The sequence below is a fragment of the Haliotis rubra genome, unplaced genomic scaffold (genome assembly GCF_003918875.1).
Source record: "Haliotis rubra isolate DU_JTF1 unplaced genomic scaffold, ASM391887v1 Scf467, whole genome shotgun sequence".
Classification (NCBI taxonomy): Eukaryota; Metazoa; Mollusca; class Gastropoda; order Lepetellida; family Haliotidae; genus Haliotis; species Haliotis rubra.
The window spans coordinates 669,071-685,305 of NW_025767154.1; the positions used below are offsets into that span (position 1 = coordinate 669,071).

Consider the following 16,235-nt stretch of genomic DNA (forward strand, 5'->3'; position numbering starts at 1 on the left):
GTGTAAGCTTAACGTTTGTACTTTGTAGATGCCATGGTGAAATTCACATATGGTACAGAACAACTGCGACCTGAACTTTTATACCGAAAATGATTTCAGCACTCACTTCTATTATGAATATGATTACAGCGTAATGTGATTACAGCTTAATGGAAACTGTTACAAAGTGCTTTGTTTCAGGTTCTCTGTACTGAGAATGTTTTCTTTTTCATATTTGATGTGATTCTAATTTTTTTCCGGTTATTGTCCGGATTCCACTCCGGTTGACACTGAGCAGGCATCCACCATGTTGTAACTCCAACGACAACACGCGGCATGTTTGATGTTCAAATTAGTTTAGACAGTTCAAACAGCTGATCTCATTAATTTACTCAAGCAACAGATAATGCAACAACATATGAGGTAGATGTTTATTTAACAATCAAGGATCAATTGACGATCCCAGTTAGATATGGAGAACACGTGTTGTTATGGACGGATTATACGGTCAGTGCTTTGCTCTTGTTACGCAACATGTATTCACATGAACTTTTTGGGAGCCATGCTTTACCCCGCGGTTTAACCGAATCCGCGGTATCGCAGAAGCGCGTTATCGCGAGGGATGACTGTAAATGATTGTAAAAAGTTGTGTGGTTTTTTTAACATCTATATGTGAAAAAGATAGAACTCTTGTAGAAGTGATATTCAAAATAATTACGTAAATAAGTCTGAATTAAAATCGCATAGATAATCTTGTTCACCCATAAAAGTTTCATTGAACCGGCAACTCCTCCACCAGCAGTGATACTGACACTTGATATTTTGAGATGGTCCCTGACATGTACTGCCCATGCGTTACATAACGCTGTCACCCTGTCTGCCTGCCAGGTGGGTCACAGTATAGTTTGTTTCTTAGAAGTGTTTCGATATTTTACGAGTAATCATTATGATTAGGGAATGGTACATCGTGATTACTCATATGCCATATTAGGTCGAGGTGGTATGAATGATTATATATGAGTTTTGAATCTGAAATATCAACCATTATCAAATAATTGCAAAAAAGCATTTTCCAAGCATTTCTGGCCTTACTATAGCATTGTGTAGTTTTACTTACAGGTTTTGCTCTATAAATGTAAAATATGTATAATCAACACTAAGGTTATACTCTCATGGGCACGGACCCTCATGAACATGGTAAGCTGAAGTTGTATGCGCAAGGAATGAGGTGAAATAGGCATGCCATTTCACCAATGTTACTGTAAACTAGCGGTCCATGGAAGACAAGACAGTAATCAGTTCGTGATTGTTGAGAATAATAGGAAATTGGTGCTATCGCGGTTGGAGCCAAAAACATACCCTCATTAACATGTAAGCGGAAGTTGTATGCTTATGGAATGAGAGGAAATACACATGCCAGTTTGTTGTGATTGACAGCTACAATAAATATGACATTTGGCAAAACAATATATGTATCCATTTTCTGTCAACTACAGTTCACTTCGAGGCGTGAGTAGACGCAATATTATTGTGATTTCTGTGAATAATGAGGATAGATTTCATAGTTATCGGTAACTGCCAGTTGTCTTGTTGTCTGAGTTGGGTATTCATTACTGTTTTCATAAGAATTCGATTATGACAGTTTGCAATCGATTGTTGCATTGGAAAAGGGTAACCAATCAATTTCTTATTATAATTGATCATCAGAACACCAGTAGAAATCAGACAAATGGTAGTCTAGACTTTGGACTAATAAGTGTAAACTGGCACGGCTCCCATGGCCAACAGCTATGATTACAATGCCATTTAGAAAATGGTCCCATGTAACATATGCTATATTTGGGATTACACTTTCTTAGTAAAGTACAGATTCTTGTACTGATTGTCGAGGTCGTGGTGGCTGAAAGGGTTAGACGGCTGACTTTGTGTGAGGTCCACTGGTGCTGGGTTCTGTGTACACACGTCAACCGAGTTCATCCCAAGCATGCTCAATTGGGTTGAGGTCTGGCGAGCATGCTGGCCACTCCATCTGCTCTACACCTTGCTGCAATTCCGCGACAATTCTGGCCCTATGAGGCCTAGCGTTGTTGTCTTACAGTAAAGAGGGTCGACCATAAAAGCCATGCATAGCTTGCTGGAATGGTACTGCTATAGGAGCCAGAATCTTGTCCTGATAACACTGTCCAGTAAGATTACTGTCGACAATGTGCAGTGTGCAGTGGAGGATATCCAGTAGGAGTTATCACTGCCCAAACCATGACCGACCCCCACCAAATCGGTTATGCATGGCCACATTTGCATCTGTGATTCGCTCTCCATTGCGACAATAAATCCTCTGCCGACCATCATAGAAGGACAAATTCTATCTGTTTTCATCTGTGAAGAGCACATCAGATCTTTGACGTTGATTCCAGCAGCCATAATGTCTACTCTATCTCAAACGTGCCTGTGACGTGGTAGTGATGGACGAACTGCAGGTTGCCTACTGTGGAGTCCGGCTGCCCCTAAGCATTGATGAACGGTGCTCCTGGATATCCTTACATTGTTAACATTGAAGTGTTCTTTCTGAAGATCGGCTGCATTAAGGAATCTGTCTCATAACGCAGTGTTAATCATGTGCCTATCATCTCAGAATGTTGTGACTCTGGGGTGATCTGGTCAACATGCATAGTCCACGGACCATTGGCTTAAAATCTCTGCCACAGTCTACTAGTAGCATTCTGACTCACATTAAAGTGGACAGCAACTTGTCACTAAGTTTGACTAGATTCTAAAAGGCCTATAGCCTGACCCCTTTCAGCAAGCGTCTGAACAGTGAACAACAGTGAGAAAGCATCAATGCAAGTGTATTGTCCTCCATTTTCCATGGATAGAGCGACTTGCACGTGCAAATCATTGACATTAAGTAGCAGGTGGATTTCAATATTGACAATTTGAATAAAAAATGTGCCATTTGTAAGAAGAATGTATCGGACGTTTAAAAACGTAATAATGACATTTCAACGGGCTGATGTGGTTTTCCATACTGTTAAGAAAGTTTGTAAAGCATTCAGTTGTATATAAATGAAGATTTTGTAACTTTTAAGAAATAGTGTTACCAATAGCTTGGCCCTTCATTAATGTCACTGAGTATATGATGTGTTTCTTTCAGTCATCGTAAGAAGAGAATGCGACAACTACAGAAGAAAATAAAGTCTGGCAAGTTAGATGTAAAAGAAGATGACCCATTTGAGTTGTTTATTGCTGCAACCAACATCCGTTATTGCTACTACAATGAGACCCACAAGATTCTTGGCAACACATATGGCATGTGTATACTTCAGGTAATATTGTAAGCTTTATTCATGGTTACCCCAAAGTATAATACTTTGTGCTTTCTGTGTTTCCATATGTTGTGCATATGTACGGCTGGCTCGCGCTTCACCAACTTACCAGCACCAAAGAAAAGAATTACGTAAGAGTAGTTCCTGCCGATACAGATTTATTCTTATCTTATACCTCATGATCATGGTGACAAACGCGAAAATGCAAACACACGATACAAATTCGACAATCACCAGTCAGACATGCTCAAGTCCATTTTTTATTTTTTCCGCAACATCACACATGCCATCATTTCAATACTCAGTGTTTTGCGAGCATTCCAACAACAGCTCACAGCATCAAGAATTATGGTGCATTACATTGCAAAATATAGAGTCGTGGCAAGTGTTTCTAGGCGATAAAACACGAAAAATATGCAATTCCTATCAATGAAAAATATGAACAGTAGTAACTGACAGAATAGCAAGTTACCTGTGACACAAAGTGTCTACTGTAACTAAGTGTGTGTGACCAAACCTACGCACTTACAATTTTTGCTGCCTCTGTACAGCCATCTCGTCACGTCTGCCCCTCGGCAAGTGCAACCCCCCTTATTTATCACATTGATGATGCCATCGGACAGGGTCCCGCAGAGTCCGATGCTTCATGGGTAAGGTCAGAGCGAGTTCATCATATAGAGCTTCATATCCGGGTCACACGAGGTCATTTCCCGTATAACTGTCAACATGACAATGGAACTTCAGTCCGATCTCAGCGAGCCCAATTAATTAGACCATACTGTCAGTAAGTCAAAAATATTTCATTACAATATATCGATGTTTATGTTTACATTGTTGTACTGCAGAAAACTGACTTGCCCTCAGTGCTCTCAACTGATCTTAGTTAAATCTGCGGGGCGGTGGGGTAGCCTAGTGGTTAAAGCGTTGGCTCGTCACGCCGAAGACCCGGGTTCGATTCCCCACATGGGCACAATGTGTTAAGCCCATTTCTGGTGTCCCCCGCCGTGATATTGCTGGAATATTGCTAAAAGCGGCGTAAAACTAAACTCAGTCAGTCAGTAGTTAAATCTGCGATAGTCAATTATTGTACTGTCAATTAATGACAGGTTTCTCCCATCTAAGTATATTTGTCATGAATGTATAACTTGTCACAATATGGAAGATACACCCACAGATCTTCAAGACAATCTGCCTTCCGATTACCAACTGGCAGATAGATCTGTTTGCATCCAGGTTAAACAACCAGTTATCCAGATTGGTGTCACCAATCCCAGACCCATTAGCCTGGGATCAGGACACCCTAGCGATCACTTGGGAGGACCTCAACGCTTATGCGTTCCCACCACTGGCGTTTCTTCCATGAGTAATACAGAAGCTTCGATCTACCTAGAAGATAACACTGCTTTTCGAAGTTGGTTGATTGATATGTTAAGCCTTGTCGATCCAGACACAGTGCCTCTACCCAGCTGAGATGATGTGTTGGTCCATCCTCACTCTGATCAACTACACTGGTCCCCGCAGTCGCTCCATCTTTACGTCACATATCCAGAAATCTTTGACAATGACAATACTTTTTTACCCATGAGGGCATTCTTGTGTAAAGTACAGAGCTCAAACATTGATAAAATGATTACACTATTATCATACAATAAATAACACACATATAACGTGCTAACAAGGTGAGACAAACACTAAGAATCATTTAAAAGATGAATACTGGTGGAAACAAAGAATTTCATGGCACGATTGGATTTAAATTGGGGTAAACAATAACCGCGCCCAGAAGGCAGTAATTTATACTCCTAGTGGCTGGGATGATGTGGAGAGATATAATGTTACGGGCTGACTTGAGAACTCTTTCTTCATATAGTTCATTTAGGTTAGCAATTTTACTGGCCAATAAAACTATTCTGGTGAGACGGTTTCTGTTTTAAAGGGACAAGGTTCCATACCAACATTGTACAGAAAAAGCCAGAACGCTCTGTATAAAGCACTAACCGACCAGTCGATCCTCAGTCATCAAGCATGTTTATTGCATACAATTTGGCAAAAGGGCCTGAGGATGACAGCCAATATGACACCAGGACCCCAAGCTTTCAGCAGTGATGACAACCATAGACATACTCATGGACAAGGAGGCTGTCATTGAGTTGGACTCCTCGGATCCTAGGCCAGGGTTTTACTCTCAAGTATTCCTTGTCCCCAAGGAGTATTCATCAGAACTCAGGATGATCATAGGCAACCGGGAATACCTGAGATGACCTTCCAAGTTTTGGACGGAGTCTGTTCAGAATCAAAGTTAGACCATCTCCAACAGTATACTCTGTGATCTCGACAGACCTTCAGGTCGCTTACTCGTACATTCCTATCAATCATTTGCCATCTCAAGGAGACTCTTAAAGTTAAAGGTAGTTCCGTTTGGGATATCTACAGCTGTCTGGCTATACATGGACTCTCAGCAATCCTAGTGTATTTGTACCTGCAACGCTTAAGTATTAACGGATATCTTGACAAATTCCTTTCTCCAAATACAGGTGAAGAGGCCAGTGTTGAAGACTCTCACTATCTTAAGCTTACTTTGAAATTTTGGGATTTTATGTACATCTGGAGAAATCTGAATTTCAGCTCTCAGCATTCATAGGAACATACAGAATACACTCATCATAGAGCACAGCCAACTTACCATTACAATTTGAAAAGCATGGCGCGTCACAGGTTAGGCAGCAACAATCTTATTTTGACCGATATCAAGATTTCATGCTTGCACAACCTGCAGGCCAAACATTATCACTATTAGATGAGATACCATCAGAGATGAAGTATACTGCTATCACCAAAGGTGAGTTTACATTAAGCGTAACCTGAGGTTGATTGTTGTGATCCTGGAAGCATCTCTTCTAAAATTTCAGAAGTGGGTTATATCCTGTCAGGGCTATAACTTGGTCTTGAATTTAGTGGACGAGATATAAACCGTGACGTCATCATGACATCATCTGAAGTACCATTAACCAGAAGTGACGTCATCAGGTCATTACAGTGATGTCATCAGAGGAACTCTTCGGCAGAGTTTGCTCAAACACATCTCGTTCAGTTAGTGTTTATGGAATTTAAAAACATTAATTGAAACGCAGTTACTTCGCAAAGTTAAATTTCCATAAACACTGACTGCATAAGAATAGCCTGTAAGTGGACAACATATTCTCCCAGAATCAAGTGTTGGAAATCAGCCCATTTTGGTCATTGAGGATAGTTAGATGCTAGAAATTCAGAGTTAAATCAGTAAGAATCAGTTGGAAATTGAAAGAGTTAGAATTTAGACATTTCGGGGAGGCACCATTCCACTATCCCCCATCCCCCTAGCCCTCTGTTGTTACAAGCCACTAATGAGTACCTCTAGCCCCTCGCCTGGCTGTTCTGTAAGCTGTACTCACTCCCCTGTAACAATGGGGCTAGGGGGACGAGGGCTAGAGGGGTGGAGTCTTCGGGGTAAATAAGACATTCATTAACACTAAATTTTACATACATTGTATTAAGTTATTTGTTCACTATGTTTGTTTTTCCCATAAAGGTTATCACATTTGGTTCCTCAGTTGGCCAGTTGGGAAAATAAATGTTATCATGTTAACTTGAATTATTAGTTCAGTTTTGCTTCTACAATACCTTCGGAACACATACCATTAACCGGAAATTATGTCATAATCCACCAACACAGTAAATATAGAAGCAAGAGACTTCTTGCATAAACTTAAAAGGCATATAGAAATTTGATTGAATCCAAGATGATGAGGTGACGTGAAAGCAACAAAACAAGGCTTTGACAGCTGAGAAATTGTTGCAAAGAATTAGTAATGTTTGTGTGTGATAAGGCCAAATCAGTTTGTTAATAAGTTTTTGTCACGATTTGTGTAATTGTTTTATTGAGACAGCTAAAGGGGTAAACATTAAATGTTTTAGTTGTGTTGTATTTGACAAGTATAAGGTAACTTTTTTTTTCATTATTTCTTCAACAGGTCTTACTTGAAACAATTATTTAACAGAGTAATTATTATAGAAGCCCATATTCCTCACAAAAGTTATGGCTGAACAAGTGTTTTATGTGTTCATTTTGTGAATTTGTTATTTCTTTTGATTTTATTGATACTGGCATTATTTGTTTTCAGCTCACAACCATATATTGTGATGACTCTTGCAGCAAATATTATCTCTAAACTATATAACACATTAGATGCTTGATTGGCATTTTAGAAGATGATATTTGATGGACATAGAGATTTTTTTCTGGGTTACATCTTCTTTTTATTCTCGAGTACAACGTTTCAGGGCTTGTTCTGGCCCCATCATCAGGTAAACTGAACAGTAACTGTTAACTCTGGCCGTGACGTCACAATGCTATGACGACACAATACATGTGGTGGTCAATAGATACAGATGACATGGCTCATAGAATACATGTTATTATGAATATATGAGATGTCATTTACTGCAAAATTAATGGATCAATTTAGAACTGTGCAGATACTTATGCAAAATTGTTGATTGAATTAGAAATGTACAGAGACGTATTTATAAATGTATAGAATGTAAAGTAATAGCAGTGTATACATAGAAATTATGCTTTATACATGGGAACAGTGACGAGGGTAGGGTATTGTCTTATTGTTTTATGTACCATGCATTTGGGAGGTAGACACCCTGGTCCCTGTTTATTGCTGGTTTTGTGCGTTTGATGAAGATAGCTTCAATCAACTTGCGTTTACGCCAGGCACTGATGTTTTTTGAGAGGACTTCAGTTTCCCAGTCAATTTCATGATCGGGATTATTCATAATGTGTTCAGAAACTGCAGATTTTAGATCTGATTTGTCCACTGAAGTTTTGTGCTCTTTCACACGTGTAGCTACTGGTCTGCCTGTCTCACCAATGTAGATGTCACCACAGTCACATTTCAGTTTATACACACATCAGCCACCAAGTCAGCAGACTCCTAAAGAAAATGGCCAGCATTGACACCACTTTCTCATCTGTCAAAACCCTTAAAACTTTGCTACGTGCAAATGGTAAGGGGTGCAATCACGCTATATCCAACCCTAAAGGCTGTGTGTATAAACTGAAATGTGACTGTGGTGACATCTACATTGGTGAGACAGGCAGACCAGTAGCTACACGTGTGAAAGAGCACAAAACTTCAGTGGACAAATCAGATCTAAAATCTGCAGTTTCTGAACACATTATGAATAATCCCGATCATGAAATTGACTGGGAAACTGAAGTCCTCTCAAAAAACATCAGTGCCTGGCGAAAACGCAAGTTGATTGAAGCTATCTTCATCAAACGCACAAAACCAGCAATAAACAGGGACCAGGGTGTCTACCTCCCAAATGCATGGTACATAAAACAATAAGACAATACCCTACCCTTGTCACTGTTCCCATGTATACTCCTCACAAAAAGTTAAGCAACAAGTATTTTTTTCCACATATTTTCTTCATGGGTATATGAAGTTATTACTTTGCATATAAGCCATGCAGGAGAACCCTTTACGATTGATGAACTTAAAGCATTTCCCATATTGTTTTTCTGATAACATTGTTAGCACCGCCTGAACGCAACCACCCTCAAAACTCACATGCAAAATGCATGGAAAACATGTGCTATACACGTCGCACATGCGTTCTGATTGCGTTAAAACTGCCAGCAACGACAAATTGTTGACAGTAACATTTGAGAAATGGCTAGGCGTCACTTGACACCAATTGAAGTTGCTCAAATTGTTGGAATGGTGCAGGGGGTCAGACCCAGAGTGCTGTTGCCAACCATTTCAATGTTCATCGAAGCGTCATCTCCAGAGCGATCACTTCGTCACCAACAGACCGGATTGATGACTGAGAGACCACGCTCAGGTCGCCCAAGGGTGACAACTCCCAGAGAGGACCGATACTTGGCCACCTTAGCCCGGCGGAACAGGTTCACCACAGCCAGATCTCTCCAGAATGACCTCCAGAGAGTTGCTGGGAACAGAATCTCCACACAGACAGTGAGGAACAGACTCCATGCTGAAGGTCTCAGGTCGAAGACCAGTGCAACGTATCCCACTGCCTGCACACCATCGTCAACAGAGACTGAATTGGGCTAACCAACGACGTAACTGGAGAGTCAATCGCTGGCGTAATGTTCTCTTCACAGATGAGTCAAGATTCTGTCTGGACTTCAATGATGGTAGGGCTCGTGTGTGGAGAAACCGAATCTAACGATACGCCAACTGTAACGATTGCTGAACATGATCAGTATGGAGGTGGGAGTTTGATGATCTGGGCAGGAATCCAAGTTGGACGACGAACTGATCTTGTGGTCATCAGACGAGGTACCATGACAGGTGTGAGGTACCGAGGCGAAATTGTCACACCTGTGATCATTCCGTGGGCTCAGCAAGCAGGTCCTAACTTCATCTTCATGGATGACAATGCCCGTCCACATCGAGCAAGAGTTGTCACTGATGTTCTTCAGACCAACAACATCACCCATATGGACTGGCCTGCAAGGTCTCCTGACCTGAATCCTATTGAACATGCTTGGGACATCCTCGAAGGCGCGTGTGTAACGGCCTCCACGTTAGTCCTCAGACTCTGGATCAGCTTGAACAGGCATTGCGGAGAGAATGGCAGAACATTCCACAACAGACTCTAGACAGACTCATCTGGTCAATGCCTAGACGTCTTGAAGCGTGTATTCAGGTCAATGGTGGCCATACACGTTATTAAACTTTGGATCAGTGCTCAAAACTGACAGTAAAAGTGTTTTCAGACATTTTCATACCCTGATGCAACACATTTTGCACGGCTTTTTCAGTGACACTGTTTTTGATGATTTGCAAGTCAGTTATTGTTCAATGAATTTTGATTTCTTTGTTGGAAAAGTGTGTGGATATGCTTTATCTTTGTTATGTTTGATTCAGTTGTAATGATCATGAGTAAAGGCATATGTACTGACCAAAAATACACTTGTTGCTTAATTTTTTGTGAGGAGTATATAAAGCATAATTTCTATGTATACACTGCTATTACTTTACATTCTATACATTTATAAAATACGTCTCTGTACATTTCTAATTCAATCAACAATTTTGCATAAGTATCTGCACAGTTCTAAATTGATCCATTAATTTTGCAGTAAATGACATCTCATATATTCATAATAACATGTATTCTATGAGCCATGTCATCTGTATCTATTGACCACCACATGTATTGCGTCGTCATAGCATTGTGACGTCATAAGCATTGTGACGTCACGGCCGGAGTTAACAGTTACTGTTCAGTTTACCTGATGATGGGGCCAGAACAAGCCCTGAAACGTTGTACTCGAGAATAAAAAGAAGATGTAACCCAGAAAAAATCTCTATGTTTATATAACACATCATTGAGGCTTATTTGTTCATATTTTGGAAATCTCTCTCCATGGACTGAAATTGCAGTTTGAATGCACACAGATCTTTTAGACTGGTAATAGTGACAAAATGTGGTGTGCAGTCTTGTATTCTGTCTTCTTTTTGTGGAAACATTTAAAACAGCTGATTGTCTTGGACAGGACTTTGAAGCATTCACCCCCAACCTTCTGGCACGAACCATTGAGACTGTGGAAGGGGGAGGACTTGTGATCATTCTCCTACGCTCTGTGTCCTCCCTCAAACAACTCTATACAATGACCATGGTAAGCACATCCTAGGATGATTTGTTGAAATCTGAAATTCATTCAAGAAATTCCTATTTATTTTGTGTTTATTTCACCATGTATCTTAAATTGGCCGCTTTTGTTTTGTCTTTTTAGCTCACCTTTTTTATTATATGCTTCTTGGTATGGTTTTCGTAATTCCTTCAAATGCTCTACGTCTTTACATTGTAACCTCTCGCTTCTCTGGCTACACAAGAGATCATGTCTCTAATATCAACCCACAAGATTCTTCAACCATCTCAAGACATACCCACCACATTCATTAGATAGGATATTTTTCCAGCAGAAGTTGCCACAGACTAAATATTATTTGTCTTATCCTGACTCATACTAATTGCTTATCTCTTCTCATTTCCAAATGGTAGTGGAAACTCCAGTGCTTGTGTTCGCCAAGAATAGAAAAACATCTCACTTGAACGCAGCCCACAGAAAGAATGTGACCAGCCAGTGAACTAGTCACTCTCATTTGCACGCCAACAGGACAGTTGGGGAAAATCTAGTGAATAATCTAAGCCATCCTTCAAAATCGACCGTTTTTAATCAATTGTTTTGCTTAGATCATATTCTTCAAACCTTTTTTCATTTTTGGCTTCATTTTTTTTTCAAGTTTTGGACCTAAAGTTAGACATAGTCTTTTTCATAAATGATGTTTCAGATCCTCACCCCATATGCTCTGCGTGTATTCCACAGACATGTTCCTGTGATACAAGATTTGTGCACTCTTCTTCCCTGGCAGATGACCAACAAATTACAGGTTTGTTGTTGAACACAGTATTCCTGGAATCGCCGTGAATCTAGGTTGTCATGTACTGACACCAACCCTCCTGCTGAAAGAAAAAAAATTGTTATTTCCTCTGATGAAGAACGGGCTGTCTGGGGTAACCTGAGGCATTGAAGAAGTGATGGGAACAGCTTCTGAGATGTCTTTTGTCAGCGAGTCATTGTCAGCCCCATACAATGTCCAGAGTAAAGCGTAAAAGACAAAAAAGAAGATCTCAGGATTATCTTCTTCAAGGTCTTCAGCAGTATCAAAAGACACCTGCGTGAAGGGGCCTATCTCTCAGAAGCCCTCAGAAGATCCCTGTCATCTGCCAAAAGGTTGGACATATTGACTATTACGTAACACAAGTCCAGCTGCCATGCAAGCCCTCGACCTCCATGCAATCCTTGGCGTTCTTGGATCTGTCACAGGTTGATCATCATCATCATCATCATGATCTACACCTCAACATGAAGATATCTCACAGACTTCACATTTGTCTATGACTCTCACAGCACCTACCTTATGCAGGAGGTGAAGGTTTATTAACCTGGATGAGAGCAGTTATGCTCCGGGCATACAGAGAAGCAGGCTTGGCCCCACGATTGGTTTCAAACACACACAATTTAAGAGTGCTGACCTCCGCACTTGGGCTATGGGAACTGGTATGCTCTATCCCTATCATCATTGCAGGATTTGGCCGGAAATTGGACAAAGTGTTTGCCAATCATTATGCCAATGTCATGTATACTCATAGAGTGAGTGAGTTTAGCTTTACCCCACACTCAGCAATATTCCAGCTATGTGCCGGCAGTCTGTAAATAATCAAATCTGGACCAGACAATCAGTGATTAACAGCATGAGCATCAATCTACACAATTGGGAACCGATGACATATATCAGTCAAGTCAGTGAGCCTGACCACCCGATCACGTTAGTTGCCTCTTATGGTAAGCATGGGTTACTGAAGGTCTAACCCGGATCTTCACGGGTGCATGGGTTACCATTTAACGATCATAACCACTGACTGAAAGTCCATGTACATCTATTTTCGTAAGAAATCAGAACATGAGTGTGTAAGATTACATTTTCTAAACATTAATTGTTCGTAAGCAAAATGTTCTAAGGGTGCTTACCAAATCTACAGGATCAACATTTTTCACTCCTCTCAGAGGTTGGAGGTTGTGCCCCAATTTAAGAAGAAAGTAGATGTCCAAATGATGAAGAAACATGTTCCCATGGGGCAAGTAGAATCCCGCAAATAGTAGATCCCACCACCTACTGTGAGATTCAAGCAATTAGTATAAGTCATTATAAGGTACTCTTTTTGATAAATATATCATTTATACTTACCCATCCGTTCCCGCTACCCAGTTTCGGATTCAGATCGATAGGGTGATGACAGAGTGATGAGTTCACTGAGATAAGCAATTAGTATGAATCAGGATAAGTATTTTATAGATGATATTTTTATCCCAAAATGAACATTAATTCTGTTTGATTTGGCTGCCAGTATTGGTTGATATGGTTAATTGAAGAAAAGTCTCATCCCACAAGATAATCAGCCAGCAAAGACACTGAACAGGTGCCTTCCTGACCCTGCCAGTCAAAAGTAATCAGTTAGAAGATGAAATTTGTTTAATGAAGGTGTAATAGGGTAACAAGTGAACTTTGCTCAGACTTTGCATCCGATAGGTTGGGGTGTTAAACTAGACCAGACCGAAAGGGAGACCATCGTTATTGACCTTTGGGTTTGTGGCATGAGTTGTTTGATGATGTTTCACCTGAGATACTGATCAAAACAAGTAGACCAAGTCGGTCTCATTCATACTATTCTAGTTGCAATTGTGCACATATAGGAAGCTCTTATACTGATGTTTGTTTGGACTTCATCCCAGTTTCTAAAACTACAAAGCCAGCAACCAACTACTCTTACATGGTTTTGTCTCAACCTAACACTGGGGAAGATAACAGGATCAGACAATAGACAGCGGATCATTTTTAGGTCTCAACTATCAATCTGTCTGTAAATCTCATAGCTTACCATACTCCTCCAAGGGATAATGTGATCAAAACCAATTCTGATTTCTGGGTATTCCTGGCAAGAAGGTTGTAGTCTTGTGCTTGAAACTCGAAGATCAGACAGATTGCAACAATCTGGGTTTTTTCTCTTCTCTGACATTAAAAGGCATGATTGGGTACACATGGGGATTGAAGGTGACTCAAAGCTGTTCTTTTCCCACACCAAACCATATCAAGTAAGATTTGTCTATGGTTTACAATCTATGGCTACCACTTTTCCCATCTCATCATTTTTCCAGTGGATGTTGTCTGTTACTGTTTTCTGTTACCACAATTGACCTCAAGTTGTATCTTATCCTATGGGTCACAAATTTCATCTGGATGTTGCCTGATAAAGAAACCATTGCACTTTTGGACATTTTTATTCTTGTATTTCTAGTTCCAAAGAGGACTTGCTGTAATAATCAGATTATATGTTCTTTTGGATATGTAGGGGCTGGGTGTGTTTGTTTTCATCTTCTGATGACTATTGTTTCTGTACTGGGTATACCTAAGTAATGTCAGTTTAGATTGTTTGCTGAATGTTTTCCTCAACTATAACTTGGTAATAATATAAAATTTCCAGAACTGTGGGGATAGCTGAGGGCATAGTTTTATGATAATAATGAATAAGTTTGGAACACATTACAACTGGTAGTGAAGTATGACTGAAAGTGTTATGGCTGCTTATGACCTTTGAAGGCAATAGGGTTAAGACAGGAAATGTTAAAGCTGACGTTTTTGGATCGGGAGTGCATAATACTGCCTTCATTTGTCAAACATTCATTCACTTTGAGGCATACTGACTCTGCAGATGGTGATTTCAGACAGTTTGTCCCACTCCTTTCTTGCACTGCCAGGCCAAGTTCCTCCGTCACAATATAGAGTGGGGTTTGGGCAATCATAATGTTGCAACAACTATATAGTAACTGACCATCCGATAAAATGTGCAGAGAGAATTAGGACTAATCTGAATACATGTACATGACACATAACTTCTATTGTGAATACTATTGATGTCTTTGGTAACATAACAATTTATAAATGACAGCACATGTAGCTGTTGAGGATGGTGGTAAGCTGCATGGAGACAATTTCAGTTGTCTGACCTATAACTCCCACTCCAGTAGTCTGATAAAAGTTTGCTGCAATTTGATTCGCTGTTAGTGTTATGGCTTGATCTGATTTCGGATCAATTTATCCTATGCTCTTATTGACTTCATTTAATTAAATTCTTCGGAAACATACAGTTTTAACAAGTTTTAACAGAATCAGAGGTGTATAATGTAGATTTGACTTTCTTGCATTGATACAATCTTTATACAGTAGTTCATATCATGTTGTGGTATGGTAGTTGCTATAGTGATAGTTTTGAAATTGTATACTTATTTCATTTTTTTTTTAGTCCTTTAAGCTCTTTCCTCAGTATTACACAGAAAGTATTTGGAATATCAATGCTTTTTGTTATTTGTTCTATTTTAAATTTACAAATATTTCCAAAGTTACTGACATGTATTTTCCTTTATTTCTAGGATGTTCACTCACGGTTCCGCACTGAGGCTCACCAGGATGTTGTCTCTCGATTCAATGAAAGGTGTGTAGATTGTAGGATTTTATATTTCTCAGAAAGTGGCAAATATTGAGTTCAGTGCATAGTACTTTTTAATGTTTTTGTTTGTAGATTTCTTCTGTCCCTGTCCTCGTGTAAAAGTTGTGTGGTGATTGACGACCAACTCAACATCCTTCCAGTCACATCTAACATCCTCAACATCTCACCAGTGCCCACCAAGGCCATGGTACGTTGCCATTGTTTACTCACTATACAGTGCACCTCTAACTGAACCCATTCTTACGAGGGTCGTTCAAAAAGTAGTCGGCCTAACTATATTCTAGATGTCCAGTGTTTGAAAAGCTTCCATTTTATTTTGAAGGAATCATTCACAAAGCCATACCCAAAATTTCATATATGTGGGTAATGTGGTTAACGAGTTATCACAATACGTTGGGGCAAAATATTTTTTTTAAATATTGCAGAAAATGAAAAACGATCTGTCATTTGGTACCTTTTGGATAATGGAATGTCCTGAGATAATGTCACATAGAATATGTTCAGTATAGTGTGGGATGACTTCTCGTCATAATCAACATTCAAAGATTTGGATTGCCTGATTTATATTTAGACAGGGGCTGCTTTTTAAGGACACCCCCATTTTAACCTTTCAAAATCTTTGAGTCCAGATATTAAACCTGGCACTGTTTACAAATGATTGAGAGCTGACACTTGTGTGACCGTTCAGTATTTAGTTTAAATCCTTGGCATCATGTATGAGTTGATGAAAACATTAGAATAAGTTATGTCCTTATGATTACATCATCTGAAAGGGGG

At 39.8% G+C, this 16,235-nt stretch overlaps 1 protein-coding gene across 1 annotated transcript in view; it reads left to right on the top strand.

The window, feature by feature from the left end:
- The window catches only part of LOC124290487 (RNA cytidine acetyltransferase-like), a 204,524-nt gene that overhangs the window by 16,004 nt on the left and 172,285 nt on the right, over positions 1–16,235 (top strand). Inside the window, exons 3-6 of the mRNA XM_046727199.1 lie at positions 3,131–3,302; positions 10,885–11,007; positions 15,382–15,443; positions 15,531–15,645. Of these exons, the coding sequence (XP_046583155.1) occupies positions 3,131–3,302; positions 10,885–11,007; positions 15,382–15,443; positions 15,531–15,645 (472 nt within the window). The remainder of the gene's footprint in view (positions 1–3,130; positions 3,303–10,884; positions 11,008–15,381; positions 15,444–15,530; positions 15,646–16,235) is intronic.